The 17,439-nt window shown below is 40.7% G+C and overlaps 1 protein-coding gene across 4 annotated transcripts in view; it reads left to right on the forward strand.

Moving 5' to 3' along the window:
* atp8a1 (ATPase phospholipid transporting 8A1) overlaps nt 1-17,439 on the forward strand; it is a 345,629-nt gene that overhangs the window by 194,289 nt on the left and 133,901 nt on the right. For all 4 annotated transcript variants that reach the window (XM_060824479.1, XM_060824487.1, XM_060824506.1 and 1 more), the window contains 2 exons: nt 11,710-11,779; nt 16,885-16,969. In XM_060824479.1, coding sequence (XP_060680462.1) covers nt 11,710-11,779; nt 16,885-16,969 — 155 coding nt within the window. The remainder of the gene's footprint in view (nt 1-11,709; nt 11,780-16,884; nt 16,970-17,439) is intronic.

Genomic DNA, 17,439 nt, shown 5'->3' on the forward strand with positions numbered 1-17,439 from the left:
TATTCAACAGTTTCTCCCAGATTCCTTTTGAGCTTCAGTTGATTAAATATATTAGTTTGGTGTTTGCGCAGTTCATATCTTTTTAAATTTCTTTTGGCTTCTCAGAAGAATTACTTGTGTTCAGAAATATATCTGACAATGCAATCAGCCTGAGTCTTTGATAAGAGTGATTCATATCTTCAAATATTGAAAACATAACTTTTCAATTGACTCTTCTGATTTCAATGCAATTACTATTTAAATTAAGAAACCAAAGTGAGGGTCAGTTAGAAGACATGACGGACATTGATATGCAATGTTTTGTAGAGATAAAGAAAGATCAGAAAACAATAAACTGTCATTTGTTGAGGATAACTTGGAACAGAAGAACATACAGTATGTCCCAATTAGAAACCTGAACAAGGAGGACAAATATATAACTGACCCACAGTTTTGGAGATTACAAAGAGCAAAACTAGACTAAGCACCATGGTAGAGAATCAAGAAAATATGATTTGAAAGATGAAAAGCTTCTACTTTTCCAATATAGAATTTCTCCTGTAGCATTTCTAACTGATACAAATATACAAACAAGAAATAGGTCATTGGTCACTTGAGCCTCCCCAGGCATTTACTATATCCAACTGATTGTAGCCTCAAATCCATATCCCATCCAGCCAGGAAATATTTCACCCTTTGCATAACAAGAATCTATCCACCTCTTCCTTAGCAATGTTCAAGGAATTTCCTTCCACCAGCTTTTCAGAATGAGAGCTCTGTTTGCCTCGTTGAGGAGGCACATTGGTAATCAAAGCCTTGCTATTCTGTCACTGATAACTGGTCATTTGTCCACAGACCAGTCAACATTATGTTGCCAGCAAAAGCTGCATTTCTACACCAGCCCAGTTCCAAATTGTTTGCAATTACTGTTTATTCAAACAGCTGTTCAAACAATGCTTGCTACGTATCAGGTTATTTGCTGTTAAAACTGCATCCATTCTTTCAAATATCGGTTTTGAAATAGCTTTCTCAGGGGTATGGTGTAGGTTTGCTCACTGAGCTGTAGGTTTGATATCCAGATGTTTCATTACCTGGCTAGGTAACATCATCAGTGGTGACCTCCAAGTGAAGCGAAGCTGTTGTCTCCTGCTTTCTATTTATATCTTTCTCCTGGATGGGGATCCTGGGGTTTGTGGTGATGTGATTTCCTGTTTGTGTTTTGAGGGGTTGATAGATAGTATCTAGATCTATGTTTTTGTTTATGGCGTTGTGGTTGGAGTGCCACACAAAAAAAAACAACATTTCGACTGGGACAACACATCTATCCTGGGACAGGCTAAGCAAAGACATGCTAGAGAATTCCTAGAGGCCTGACACTCCAACCACAATGCCATAAACAAACACACAAATCTAGATACCATCTATCAACCCCTCAGAAAACAAACAGGAAATGACATCACCACAAACCCCAGGAACCCCATCCAGGACAAACCTATAAATAGAAAGCAGTAGACAACAACTTCGCTTCACTTGGAGGTCGCCACTGATGATGTTACCTAGCCAGGTAATGAAACATCTGGATATCAAACCTACAGCTCAGTGAGCAAACATACACCCTAAACCTCAACCTCAGCTACAAACCTTCACAAACCTTGCATAGCTTTCTCATTTAAGTCTGCAGTTTTTAAAAGCACAAAATAAAAATGCACGGTTCTTACAGCTTGAAAGATCCTCAAACTTCTGAAGGAAAATTTTCCCTTAATCTCTGTTTTATGCAGGTGACCCCTTATTTTTAATCAATGACCCCTGTTTCTTGATTCTACAATAAGAGGATGTTTTCTACATCAATCCTGTCAAGTCCCCTCAATAGTGTATCTTTCAGTCAAGTTGCTTCTTACTGTTCAACACTCCAGTTCATAGAAGCCTCGCCTGTCCGATGTTCCTTAAGAAGACAACCCGATCATTTCTGTTATTATTAGCTTGGTAAACTTTCACTGAAATATTTCCCATGTGTTAACATCTTTCCTTAAACAAGGTGACCAATACTGTTCATAGTATTCCAGATGTGATCTCTGTATGCCTGTCTCAACTTTTGTACTAATTTCCACTCTCAAGAAATTATACCATTCTACTAGCTTTCCTGTTTACTTGCTGTACCTGCTCATTCACTCATTCATTCATACCTGCATGCTAATCCTTTGTGATTCATGTACTAGGAAATTGTCATGAGAATCATGAGAGGTATAGACAGGGTGGATAGCAAGAAGTTTTTTCCCAGAGTGAGTGACACAATTACTAGGGGGTCACAAGTTCAAGGTGAGAGGGGAAAAGTTTAAGGGAGATATGCATGGGAATACGCAGAGGGTAGTGGGTGCCTGGAACGCATTGCCAGGCGACGTGGTTGGGGCGGGCATAATAGCATCATTTAAGATGTGTCCAAACAGTTACATGAATGGGCAGGGAGCATAGGGATACAGAAAATACATGGTAGGTTTAGTTAGAGGATCCGGATTGGTGCAGGCTTTGAGGGCTGAAAGACCTGTTCCTGTGCTGTAATTTTCTTTGTTCTTTGAAATCCAGATTGCAGAGCTCTGGGATGCAGAGTAATCTCTCACCACTTAAATGATGGGTGTCGTCTTTTCTATATTCTGCAAAAATAGACAAGTTCACAATTTCCCACATTTTACTCTATTTCTAAAACCTGTGCCCAATATTTTAATCAATCTGTATCTTTTTATAGCCACTTTATGTCCTCTTTGCAACTTTTCTATCTATCGTTGTATCATCCGTAAATTTGGCAATCATACTTTCCATTTCTTCATTAAATTCATTTAAATAAATTGCAAACAGTTGAAACCCTAGCACTGATCCCTGTGGCATACCACTCATTACAAGTTGCCACCCTGAACATAACATCAGGTGGGCCAGTGGGCTAAGGAGTGGCAGATGGAGTTTAATTTAGATAAATGTGAGGTGTTGCATTTTGGTAAGGCAAACCAAGACCGGACATATGTACTTAATGGTAGAGCCAAGCAGAGTGTTGGCAAACAAAGATACCTAGGGTGAAAGTGCATAGTTCATTGAAAATGGAGGCACAGGTTGACAGGGTGGTGAAGAAGTCATTTGGCATGCTTACCTTCATTGGTCAGAACACTGAGGATAGGAGTTGGGATGTCATGTTGTGGCTGTACAGGAGATTGGTGAGGCCACTTTTAGAACACTGTGTTCAATTCTTGTCACCCTTCTGGAGGAAAGATATTGTTAAACTTGAGAGCATGCAGAAAAGATTTACAAAGGTTTTGCCAGGACTGGAGGGTTTGAGTTGCAGGGAGTGGCTGAATAGGCTGGGCCATTTTTCTCTAGAGTGTTGGAGGCTGAGGGGTGACCTTACAGAGGTTTGTAGAATCATGAGGAGCATGGATAGGGTAAATAACAAGAGTCTTTTTCCAAGGTTAGAGGTATCCAAGACTAGAGGGTATAGGTTTAAGGTGAGAGGGGAAGAGTTTGAAAAGGATCTGAGGGATAACTTTTCCACGCAGAGAGTGGTGCATGTATGGAATGAGCTGCCAGAGGAAATGGTGGAGGCAAAGACAGTTATAAAACTTAAAAGGCATCTGGATGGGTATATGAATAGGAAGGGTTTAGAGGGATATGTAGGAGAAAGTGAGGACTGCAGATGCTGGAGACCAGAGTTGAAAATTGTGGTGCTGGAAAAACACAGCAGGCCAGGCAGCATCCGAGGAGCAGGAGAATCAACGTTTCGGGCATATAAGCCCTTCTTCAGGAAATTTAGAGGGATATGGGCCAGATGCTGTGACTAGGTCAGATTGGGATGTCTGGTCAGCGTGGACAAGTTGGACTGAAGGGTCTGTTTACATGCTGTTTAATATAACCATTTGTTCCTACTCTCCACTTCCAGTTAGTCAGTTAATCATCTATCATGCCACAACTTATAGACTTTAAGCTTTCTACAGCGACATTTAATAAAGCATGCTGTCAAAGACATTCTGGAAATCTAAGTGTAGAAGATCCACTGCTTCCCCTTTATCCGCAATGCATTGTTACTTCCTCAAAGAATTTCAATAGATTGATTTCCCTTTGACAAGACTGTTGACTTTGCATGATCATCTTGAACTTATCCAAGTCTCGTACTATAACTTTAATACAGCTTCTAATATTTACCCAAAGACAGAGGTTAAGCCAACCTGCCCCATAGTTTCTTGTTTTCTGTCTCCATCCCTTTTTGAATAAAAATGTTACATTTGCTACTATCCAATCCATTGGACATTCCCCAATTTGGGAAAATTTAAATCAATGAATGAAGTAGCTCACTATCTACTTCTTTTAAGACCCTAGAATGAAGTTGATCAGGACCCAGGCATTCAATTATCTAATTCTCCAACAATTTACTCAGACGACTTCTCTGGTGATTGTGATTTTTCCTGAGATCTTCCCCCTCTCCCTCAATTTCCAACTGTATTGCTGCTTCTGGCGTGTTACTTGTATCCTTGAAAGTGAAGACTGAATGCAAGATATCTATTTAATTTACTTCCATCTCTAATTCTCCAAACTCGCTTTATGTAGGACCAATGCTTGCCTTGTTTACTTTTTACATACTTCCAGAAATGGTTCCCATCTGTTTTTTATGTTTCTGGCTAGCTTTCTCCTTTATTCTAATTCTTCCCACTTTTTTTTTATTTATCATTCGTCACTTCTTTTTAGATATTCTGATGAATCCTCTAATCTGCCACCCATCTTTGCGCAGTTATATGATCTTTCTTTAAGTTTGATAGCAGTTTTTAACTTTTCTCTTTAACCACAAATGGGGGTCTGTTTCTTTGAATTTTCCTTACAGTTTGGATTGTGTTCTGTGCATTCTGAAATCACCACGTAAGGACCCATGGGCATCATGCAATGTTCTGAACCATCAGCGGGTGCTTAATTGTCCTCAATCACAGTAACTTCATTACTCAGTATATCCCTATTTCTACTAAAACAATCAAGCCAAGGGATGAATCATGCTTCAACCTGAACAGGAGGGCATGCCTGGAGAAGCATCATCTCTTTAAAAAAAGATGCCAACCTGTTAGTGCTACAACACCAGGATAATTGCATGTCAAAAAGTATAAGCTGCAAGTGATGGATACAGCTAAAGGATTTAGTAGTGATGAGAAGTTTAACACCTTATTAGAGGTGGAGGTTCCACAAATATCTCCATCCTGAATGATAGAAGAGCCCAGCACAACCAGATGTGCCAAGTGAATGAGTCATCTTGGCTTCCTCTAGAGATCCGAGCATTCCAGGTTCACTGCACGTGACATCAAGAAATGGTGGAGGCGCTGGATATGGCAAAGGCTATGCATCCTGACAACATTCTGGCAATAGTACTGAACATGTGTGCTCCTGAACTTGTCACTCCCCTAGCCACGCTGTTCCAGTATAGTTACAACACTGGCTTCTACCTGACAATGTGAAAAATTGCCCAGCTATGTCCGATACAGAAAAAGCAGGGCAAGCTCAACCCAGCCAATTACCACTACATTCAGTCAGTCTGCTCTCAATCATCAATAAAGTGATGAAAGGTATCATTAGCAGTGCTATCCAGCAGCACTTACTCAGCAATAATCTGCTCACTAATGGCCAGTTTGGATTCTGCCAGGGATACTCAGCCCCTGACCTCAATGCAGCCTTGGTTCAAACTTGTCCAAATGAGCAGAATTCTAGAGGTGATGGTGAGAGTGACGGCCCTTGATATCAAGGACACTTTGATAGTGTGTGGCATCAAGGAGCCCTAACAAAACTGGAATCAATAGGAATCAGGATTACACTCTCCACTGGAGTCATGCCTGGCGCGTAGGAAGATGATTATGGTTGTTAGAGGTAAATTATCTCAGCTCCGGAGTATCTCTGCAGCAGTTCCTCAGGGTAGTGTCCCAGATTCCGCCATCTTCAGCTGTTTCATCAATGACCTTCCATCTTAAGCTCAGCTATAGGTTGTTCTTCTTTCATTACTCACATTTAATATTTAGAGAATTTTACACGTGTCAGATGACAGATGAGAACAAGTCTGTGTTGTGAATGCTATGGAATCTTTATGGACAGCTGTCAGGAAGGTAAAAAGTAATATGTTACAAGAAGAAAAAAAATGCTAAACAAAAGTTTGGTCAGGCAGAAAATTAGATAATTTCAAATTAGTGACCTTTCATCAGAACAGCAAGCACTGTTCCTTCAAAAATCTGTCCGATTATTGACAACTCCATTCCCCAGTGTAGACAATGGTCTGATTTGAGGAATGATTTTTAATATAGCCCATTACAAAACCATCTTTAAAACTCTGACTGAAGTGTCTTTGGAGATGTTTTACAATGTTTTTACATTTGTAAGGAAGTCATAAACAATATATAATATGCCACTGGGGATGTATGCAGTGCCTGTGAAGTAGTTAATCTGTCACAGGCGTCCACCATCACACAATTGGGGCAATTTACAGCATTGTTTCTCAATAGTGGCTCCAAGTAGCTGTTTGCACATAGCAGTGATTGAACTGGGTGTGAGCAGCAGATTGTTGTTGTCATTGCTATGTGCTCTATTAAAAAACCTTTTATAAATTACATCAGTGCTGAGTTACTTGACCACAACTGGAAGTTGTTTAATTTATGACTAATTTTAGTTCATCTATTTTGTATAGGGCTGCATAATTACAGACTGAGCATTTAGCAGTGGCCCACCTCAATTTTCACTCATGCACCTATGTTATTCTGTACCCATCTCCGATTTCTATACAAATGTATATTAATCACTAATATTGGAAGTTCTACCAGAGAAAATTATTTCCATTGCTTTTCATCTGCAAGAGAATTCCAGTCTTATTTTGATCTATTTTATATGCTTATTCTTCACAAGATTAGATTAGATTACTTACAGTGTGGAAACAGGCCCTTCGGCCCAACAAGTCCACACCGACCCGCCGAAGCGCAACCCACCCATACCCCTACATTTACCCCTTTACCTAACACTACGGGCAATTTAGCATGGCTAATTCACCTGATCCACACATCTTTGGACTGTGGGAGGAAACCGGAGCACCCAGAGGAAACCCACGCAGACACGGGGAGAATGTGCAAACTCCACACAGTCAGTCACCTGAGTCAGGAATTGAACCCAGGTCTCTGGCGCTGTGAGGCAGCAGTGCTAACCACTGTGCCACCGTGCTGCCCATTTATAATATTTGTGGCCTACATAAAAATTAGTATTTTGTGCTTGCCATTAAAATCACTCTCTAATAACACAATACGAATTTAAGTAGTTCATTTTTCTCGCCATTTCAGCATAGACTCTACCTTATTTTAGGGTCTGAGGCGAGCAAAGTGGAGTCATGTAGCAAGATGTAAAATTTTGTGGCAAAATCTAGGCCCAAGTCAACTCAGTTGATAGTGTGATAAATTGTTAGAGTGTTACAAGTTTATCATTCATACAATTGGTGAGTTCTGGTAATCTACCCATTACCCAGTTCCAGATGGCAAAGGAAAATCAATGGTCAGGAGAGTTGTATCAAATCTTTCTTTCCAGTAGAAGGTGTATTCCCTGCTTGTTCCTGAAGGTGCCCTTCACAGGGGGGTAGATTGTACTGAAAGCAGCAGTGCCAATTGTTAATGAGATGTTTTTTGGAGTTCTTTTCTCTGGATGGTTCCTCTTGAGATTATCGATCTATGTTCTAACATTCCGAGTCGCAAAACTTAGAGTTTTATTCCTTTGACAGTAAAGACTATGTGCGTGAGTGGGTGTGTCCCCGGCCAGATGACGGAGGGACAGACTGATGGTAGGCCATCTGTTCCAGCCTCTTCCTGTTTGGAGTGAGCTGAGGGGATTCTGAAGGGGACTGCTCAGTCCAAGAAGCTGCTACCCAAAGACACCTCTTGCAGGCATCAAATGACCTTCACTGAACTGTCACCTGTATGTGTATTCTTGTTAATGGACTCACTGGTTCACAGCTCTGTCCTTGTTGCCAATTCGCATCCCCTCTGTCTACCTCAATAGAGGTATACATTGAATCATTTGAGGTGGCTACATTTGCATAGTAGGTGCAAGCCAAACCTGCCACAACTATTTTAAGATGTCATTAAAAATACCATTTTAAAGATTTTTTTTCTGTGCTTTTAATTCTGGCTCAGTCCAATGTTGTTTTCCCTCTATCTATTTGTCATTCAACGTGCTCGCTTTAATTTGCCCTCCTTCTTAAGTCATCCAGCGTTAATTTGCAAACCTTGTATCTCATTGGCCCTGATGATTGCCCTGTGCAATCTGACTTGTCCCCTTTCCATCATCATGCTGCCTTCAGCAACTTGTTGTGCAAGGCATTCCTGATTTGAATAGGGGCAGGCCTAGGACAAGAAACCATTAGGTGACCTGCCAAATCAAACCATAAACCAATGTTGCAGTTTGACAGCTGTGAGCACTGTAAGACTTTGTGAGCTATCACGGAACAGGCATTTTTTAAATATCAACTACAGAGTTAGGTGGGTGAGGGTGGGGGAATTCAGAGAAAGAACAAATTCAAGATCTTGTGATCAAGGAGTGATGAAATGGCTAAAGGCGTGATAGTGTCAAGCAGTAAGAGCGACAACTATAAGAAGAAAATGTGTCCAGAGGAAGTGTAATTGATTACAAAACGCACAAGTGAAGATGGAAGCAATGACTGTTTTAAAATCAAGCTTGGTGGGCTGTAATTTTCCTGTGTACAGGTCCATCGGCCCCAGAGCTTGAGTATCAAAGCCCTGATCATGCAGGACAAAGTGTGCAGGAATTGAACATTACAATCAAATTGAATCCTGTTCGCAGCTAATACTGGAAAGCATGATTGATGGTGATTGAGAATGGAAAGCAATGCAATTTGCCCCTCCCTAAGCCAAGAGTGTTATGACAGCTGTAGCGCTCCTGCTTCCTTAACACTTTGATAACTCAGCACAGACTGCATCCAACCTGAGTGAGGTTACGGCTAGGCCTTTTACTGAATACTTTAACTGAACTCTGGGAGGGCTGATCGTTACTTTTCAACAACATAGGTGAAGCCAAGTTTCTAATTCACTCTATTGATGCTACAATGCGTCTCGTTTAAAGTCAACTCACTTAGCATTGTTTCATTTTAATATTGTTGATAAAACAGTGTGAGGATTTCTTCTTTATATACACGGAGTTTAAGACAGATTAGTCAAGAGGAAGGCAAAGTTAAGAACCATCTTCAAACTTTGAAGAAACACTATTTATGATACATTACCATACATTCCAGTATTCAGTATTAATCTTAGCTATACGCAGATATATAATTATTTTAGCTGAGGATTATTCTGTATTTTTTGTATGTTCATCTCCAAGTGATCTCAAGATTTTCTTGTTGTAAAATGTTCTAACACTACCCACACTGTGATACTTATATTCAGTGATGCGCAGCTCTGCAACATCATTGCAAGTTTGCTCAAGGGTTCTAAAGTCAGCATTCCTCCCTCCCCTTGCTTTGGTCCCCTTGTCTTAACCACTGTTAACAGTGATCTTTTTAATGTGGGGCCTGGATTGGTAACTTTCACAGTATTTACTGTGCAGTTTTCCCTTAGCTGTCCTAGCCCTCCCCAAATCTTCCACTTGAATCTTCTGTTTTTTTTAGTAATTTAGAAAAGTCTGTATTCAAATGTAAAGCACTTGCGGTGCAGTTGGTCATTTTGCTTTCTCCTTGCCGGCTTCCACAATATCAGCAATCACATTGATCTGGCTGTGATTTATGTGTTTGAGATTGATGAGGTGTTTGTTCCTCTTCTGGACTATTGTTCGTGTTGGATACTAGTGTTAGTTCCCCTAAAAAGAAACAAAGTAGTCCACCATATGTTGTTGTTTCTCATGTAACATTTCTTTTCTTGTAATATTAACTTGTTCTTCAAGATTCTGTTTCAAGACATGAATATATGTTGCTGATTTGATTTGATTCAAGAGTGTGGTGCTGGAAAAGCACAGCAGGTCAGAAAGTATCCAAGGTGCAGGCGAATTAACGTTTCGGGCATAAGCCCTTCCCCATTCCTGATGAAGGACTTTTGCCCGAAATGTCGATTCGCCTGTTCCTCGGATGCTGCCTGACCTGTGCTTTTCCAGCACCACACTCTCGACTCTGATCTCCAGCATCTGCAGCCCTCACTTTCTCCAAGTTAATTTGATTTGGTATCAAATCCAAAAGCTGTTTAAAATCTTAAGAATTGAATATTTCATGCTTGCCAATAGATTGATCTATCACATGGATAGTGCGGGATGGTGGCTCAGCGGTTAGCACTGCTGCCTCACAACGCCAGGGATCCGGGTTTAATTCCAACCTCAGCTGACTGTGTGTCTGGAGTTTGTTCTCTGTCTGTCTGGGTTTCCTCCGGGAGCTTTGGTTTTCTCTCACAATCCAAAGATGTGCAGGTTAGGTGAATTGGGCCATGCTAAGTTGCCCAAGTTGACTAATGTACCCAACCTACACATCCCTGAACACTATGGGATGTGTAGGTTGGGTACATTAGTCAGGGGAAAACGATAGGATAAAAGGGCAATGGAATGGGTCTACGTGGGTTACTCTTCAGAGGGTCAGTATGGACTTGTTAGGCCAAAAGGCCTGGTTCCACACTGTAGGGATTCTAGGTTCTAGATTTGAAAGCCTTTCTGATTGAAGCACTGATGTAGGTGAATATTGTTGCACTGAGATATTGTTGATAGGTAATAGAAGTTGTTGATCATTTTCTTAACTTGGAAGAATCTGATTGTGTTGTACTACACTTACTAATGTTTTGCTGCGGTTTTTTAATTGATCAGAGTTATTGTTCTGTTGGCATCACTCTGCACTGCCAATTGAGCTACACACATCCTCCCCACCCAGCCCTATACTCCAAACACCACTCCTGCTCCATACAGCTTATGGTCATCTGCTCTCCACCTGATCCAAACTTACTCCATGTACCTTGCTTCTCTATTCACCATTCCATCTGATCTTGCCTTTATCCTAGGCCTGATGTTATTTCGCACTCTTTCTCCCTGGTCACTACCCTCCCACTTCTGTGCAATCTTGCCTCCTGTGCCCTAACTCCTCCACTACTTCATCTGGCTGCGAGGAATTCATCTCCTGGCTCCTAGCTTTGCTGGTGGCTTCTTCTGTTCTTGGGCTCCACCTTGTGGCTGGAGCTGGTGACTTCAAGGTCAAAAGCTGGTGCCTGCACCTCCCAAGATAGAGCGTTGTCAATCAAAAGTGCATGACTATATGATTAATGTTTTTAATTATACTGGACCTTACAGTATTTCTTTTGCTGTATATTTAATGATGCATTTTATGTTGCAATTTATTTCAGCGAGGCATGCACAGTTCTGCCCATGTTTGGTTACTATTGAATAGGAATTTCTAATTCACTTAAAATTGATTCACATAAAGTGGCGATTCTCAAGGATACAGCCATAACGTGAAATAAAGACTCGGTGCAGCACGGCTGGATGTTAAACATACCTCGAAATTGTCAAAAAAATTGTACTCAAGTTATAACTTGTAATTTCTTCTTCCATCGATATATCAATTGTTAATTATATGCAAGTACTCAAACTCTTGGTGACCTGGAACTGAACTAATAGAACTAGGTAACTAGGTTGCATTTTAAAAGCTTATTTCTGACAATCTTGTAAAATCTACAAAAGAGGCATGTGTGACTGTGATCTGGCTTCTTACAGCAATAGAAAGCGGATGTCTGTGATTGTCCGTATGCCATCAGGAAAGCTGCGACTTTACTGTAAAGGAGCGGTAAGTCTTCCACTAATCTTCATTCTAATTTAACAGTATTTTCATGAAGTTGTTCTTGCTTTATATATCACATATATAAAATGGTTTTCGTTCACTTTCCGCTCAAAGCAGACAATTACCTATACTTCATTCAAGCTAGTCTATTGTATTCACAGTTCACAATAAAAACTGAAAGAACTGTGGCTGCTGTAAATCAGAGACAGAAATAGAGGTTGCTGGAAAAGCTCAGCAGATCTGGCAGTACCTGTGCAGAGAAATCAAAGTTAACGTTTCAGGCTGAGTTCAGTTCTGAGGAATCATCACTTGACCCGAAATGTTAACTCTGATTTCTCTTTACTGTTCAGAAATTGGCCTCCTCTACATTGGGAATCAAAACATAGAATGGGGGGCCGCTTTGCGGAACACCACTGTTCTGTCTGCAAAAATGATCCTCATCTTTCCGTTGTCTGCCACTTCAGCACACCACTGTGTGTTCCCAGGTTCATGTTTCTGTCTCAGGTCTGCTGTGATGCTACAGCAAAACTCAATACAAGCTGGAACAACATCACTTCTTTCACCTAGGTGCCTTGCAGCCATCAGGACTAAACGATGAGTTTAACACTTTCACAGCGTTAACACCACCTCAATGTTTGTTTCCCACCACCATGCCCAGGTCCTGTTCTGTAATGGGTTATCCTATCACAGCCAATCCATTTTCAACTATTCACACTTTCCGCTATCATCAAGTCAGCATTTATTTCTCTCTTGGCTTGCTATCAGAAAACCATTTGTCTCCCTCCCTTCTCCCTCCCTTCTCCCTCCCTTCTCCCTCCTTCCTCACTCACTCTCCCATCCTCTGAGTACTGTCACCATTCATTCAGCTCACTCCTTTTCCCCCCATTCCCCCCATCATTAGTATAAATACCACCATTTCTCAGCTGCTTTCAATTCTGACCAAGGTTACTGGATGTGAAACATGAACTCGGTTCTTTCTCCGTAGATGCTGCCAGATCTGCTGAGTTTCTCCAGCACTTTGTTTTTATTTCAGATCTCCAGCAACCGGGCTCTTGTGTGTTAATGACTTTCCTTCCTTGACTATTAATCAGAAATGGAATTATAGTCATTTAAATCAAGATAAAAGGTTGTATTTCAACTGTAGTTCATGACAAACTAAATCTACTATAAAGATATAGAAGCAAAAATAAAATTGGAACTGCAGTGTAAGTCGGGCAAGATCTGTGGAGAGAAATTTAAGGTAAATTTTGGGTCAATGAATTTTACTCAACTGAAGAACAACAAAACTTTTTGGTGAAAGTGTAGAGGAAGAACCAAAAAGAAGCTCTCTGATAAGCAGAGAGTAGAAGAAATTAAATGACCAACTATTTAATAATGCAAAAGCCAAAGAGACTGCTAATAGGTGTAGTCATGGAATAACTGGACAGTGGCAGTGTAGATATAGTGCTGAGTGATAAGTATCATTAATTTAGTTAATGGATATTCTTCTGGCTAAAAAGAAATCTGATGTGGAGTTCCCTCAAAGCAGTGCTGGCACCCTTGCTTTTCCTGATCCATATTAATGATCTAGACAACTTCAAAATTTGTAGATGACTCAAAACTTGGAAGCCATGTAATTGCGAGGGAGCAGTGCAGACCTTCAAAAAGACAAAGTCAAGTTGGAGGAGTTGATGGTGAGCGTCAAAATAACTTTAATGTAGAGAAATGTGAGGTGATATATTTTGGTAGGAAGATCAAGATTAAAAAAGCACAACTCTAAAAGGGGTGCAAAAGCAGACGGACCTAGGTATATATGTACACTTGTCATTGAATGCAGCAGGGCATGTTGAGAGAACGGTTAGTGAAGCACATACAGTATTCTAGATTTTATTAGGGCATTGAGTACAAAAGTAAGAGTACTTTGTTAAACTTAATTCAGGCACTTGGCCTCAGTTGGAATAATGCATTCACTTTATGTACAGATAGTTTCTTGATAAGTAAGGGGATCAAAATTATGGGGAGAATCTGATTAAGAAATATATCAACCATGATTGAATGGCAGAGCAGAATTGATGGGCCAAATAACATCATTCTGCTGCTATCTCTTATGGCCTTATAGCTCTGGATTTTCATGTACAGAAGGATCTGAGACTATTGGAGGATATGCCGGACAGATTTATGAGAAATGGTTCCAGGATGAAACATTTCAATTATGATGATAGTGCCAACTTCTCCAATCTGTCTTCCCTGGAGAGGAGAAGGCTGAAATGAGATCAGACTAAAATATCTAAAATCAAGAGAAATCTGGACAGATTAAATAGGGAGGAAGTGTTCTCACACAAATGGGTTGAGAACAAGAGGGCACAGATTTAAAGTAATTAAAAAATTTTCAAAACAGGTATTGGATTGAAGAAACATGTTTTCATGTGATGAGAATTTAGGTTCTGGAATGAGCAACATGTGTGTGTGGAAGAGGCCATTTCTATTTCTTTTATTCCTTTATGAAATATAGGCTTCACTATCTGAGCCAGTACTTATTGCCTGTCCCTTGAGAAGGTGCTGGTGAGCTGCAGTCCACATGCTCTAGGTTGACTCACAATTCCCTTGTGGTGGGAATTCCAAGACATTGATTAGATTAGATTAGACTTACAGTGTGGAAACAGGCCCTTCGGCCCAACAAGTCCACACCGACCCGCCGAAGCGCAACCCACCCATACCCCTACATTTACCCCTTACCTAACACTACGGGCAATTTAGCATGGCCAATTCACCTGACCCGCACATCTTTGGACTGTGGGAGGAAACCGGAGCACCCGGAGGAAACCCACGCAGACACGGGGAGAACGTGCAAACTCCACACATTGACCCAGCAACAGTGAAGGAATGGTGATCTGTTTCCAAGTCATGATGGCCAGTGGCTTGGAGGGGAACTTCCAGGGGATAACATTCCCATGCATTTGCTGTCCTTTTCCTTCTAAATAGAAGTAACCATGGGCGTGGAAGTTGTTGTTTAAGGAATGTCGATGAATTTCTGCAGTGCATCTTGTAGATGGTACTCACTGCTGCTGCTGAACTTTGAAGGTGGAGGAAATGAATGCCTGTGGATATTGTGCTAATAAACCAAATGTATTAAGGGATATGGAATCAAGACAGGTGTATGGAGTTAGGCCACATATCAGCAAGGATCCTCATTGAATGGTGAAACAGGCTCAAAGGGCTGAATGGCTTACTCCTTTCCTGTATTCCTATAATTGTATTGCTTGGTCCTGAATGGTGTTGAGCTTTTGGAGTGTTGTTGAAATTGCATCCATCCAGGCAAGTGTGGAGTATTCCATCACACTCCTGACTTGTGCTTTGTATATAGTGGACAGTCCGAGCCTCTGACCTGCTCTTGTAGCCTCAGGAACTCTATGGCTAGTCCAGTTCAGTTTCTGGTTAGTGGTAAACTTCCATCAATGTTGCTAGTGAGGTATTCAATGATGGTAATACCATTGAACATCAAGGGGCGATGGTTAGATCACTCTTATTCGAGATAGTCATGCCTGTCATTCCATGTGCAAGGAAGAAGGCAGGAGACTGATGGTAGGTCTGATGCCTCTTTAAAGAGCTAGCACAGATGTGATAGACCAAATGGCCACCACCTGTGTTGTATCAATCTGTGATTCTGTAAAGAAACAAAAGGTTGCATTCATAAGAGACAGAAATGGATAAATAGCAGCCATCTGAAGATACTAAAGCAATAAAGGAACAAGCCTGCAAAATGTTTATCAACACAGAACAAAGTGGAGGCAGAGGTTATGGACTAGAGTTGTTGAACTCCGCATTCAGTCCAGAAACTTATATAGAGCCAAAACAAAAGATTTGGTGCTTTTTCCTTGAGTTTGTATTCAGCTTTGCTGGAGCAGACCTTGCTCAGAGACATTGAAGTAGCAGTGAGGTACAGAACTAAAATGACAAGGTACAGGACAACTTGAGGCCTGTTGTTGTGCTCCAACTTTGAATATTATTGGCTACCCCTCACTTTACAGAATCGAGTGCAATTCTTGGCAACAGACTTCAGGGAAGATTTCAAAAACCTGGAGAGCATATACTGCAGTTTTACAAGGATGCGAGGGCATCATGGTAATGTCACTGAACTCATAATCCAGAAACCAGACTGACATTCTGGGGATATGGGTTTGAATTCCACCATGGTAGATGATGGTAATTTCAATAACATCAGGAATAAAAAAGCTGGTTTAGTGTTGATCTTTTAATGACTGGCCATTGTTGTAGACACCCATTTGGATCACTTTGTGCTTTAAGAAAGGCAATCTCCCAAGTTTACTTTAATCTGGCCTACATGAAACTCCAGATCCACAGCAATGTTGTTGATTTTAAACTGTCCTTTAGACAATTACGTATGGTGCATCAAAGTTATAACTCTGATATCGTCCTGATGTGAAAAACCATGATGAAAATGTAGAACCTTAAATAGCACTTAATAGAGGAAAACTTTCTATGCAGCATCCACTAATGTGTGGCCATTTCAAGGCAAGATCTAAGCTATAAGTCAAGAGGTTTCAGGCGAAGGCTATAAGGCCTCGTAGCAATGTCCAGCCACATGTGAAAGAGATTAAGATTAGACATAGAATTTCTCCATTCACATTCATTTCCTTGCCTTGTGAGTCAGAGCTTGGCATTTATTTTAGTCACTCAGTGGCATTGGTTGGAGCGCAGTGTAGCTGCATGCCATGTTGGTGGCTAATGGTTCATGGAACCTCCATCCCACATTGTCGTAATCTAGTATGTTTGTGACTCTAATTACCTTTGTAACAAGAGTTCATTTCAGTAAACCATGTTTTGTTGAATGTGGACACATACAGCTGAGGATTTTCAACAGAGCAACTCAACAAGAGTCTGTGCGCCCTTGGTTGGAACAATTCCTGCAGCAGACAAACAGGCTCCATCATCAGGCTTGGAACATCAGCCTCAATTCTCTACCTCATAAAATGAGCCTGGTCTTGGAAATTACACTAATTCCTGGTAATGGGTATAGAGTTTTATAAATGCAAGATATGATCTGAAGTAATTATTGTGCGAGTTCAGTGATTTTAAAACCGCTTATTTGAAAACATGATCTTATTTTACAGGATACGGTTATTTATGAGCGGCTGTCTGAGAGTTCAAGATACAAAGACATTACTTTGAAGCATTTAGAGCAGTTTGCTACAGAAGGTTTGTACTTTAAAGTGTAAATCTGAGTATTTCTAAGTAATTTTAATTAATAATGTGGAGTTTCCAATTGTTTTCCACTCAAGTGTCAGCACAATCCAAGTGGCAGGAATAAAACAGCACGAAAGATTGCAGAATTTAAAAAGCAAGGGAATTACACCCATAACCATTATTTTTAAGTACTGAATTACATACATTTTCAAAAGTCAATTCTCTCAAAGCAGATTGAGTGCACAATCCTAGGTAGCCCCTCAGTCAACACGGCTCACTGCATTGCACCCAGATGTTAGCGTGCTAATAACTAGCTTTGCTTTACAACCTCACTCAGCTCTGTTCTTCACTCTTCTGTCACAAGTAAGCACTTCAAATTCGCCTATCCTTGATATATAAAACCTACAGGCTGTTTGTGCAGTGGTAACATCCCTATGTCTGAGCCAATAGGTCTGACCTGGCCTGGAGGCATGTTATAACAT

This window comes from Hemiscyllium ocellatum, chromosome 1 (assembly GCF_020745735.1).
Source record: "Hemiscyllium ocellatum isolate sHemOce1 chromosome 1, sHemOce1.pat.X.cur, whole genome shotgun sequence".
In the NCBI taxonomy this organism is placed as follows: domain Eukaryota; kingdom Metazoa; phylum Chordata; class Chondrichthyes; order Orectolobiformes; family Hemiscylliidae; genus Hemiscyllium; species Hemiscyllium ocellatum.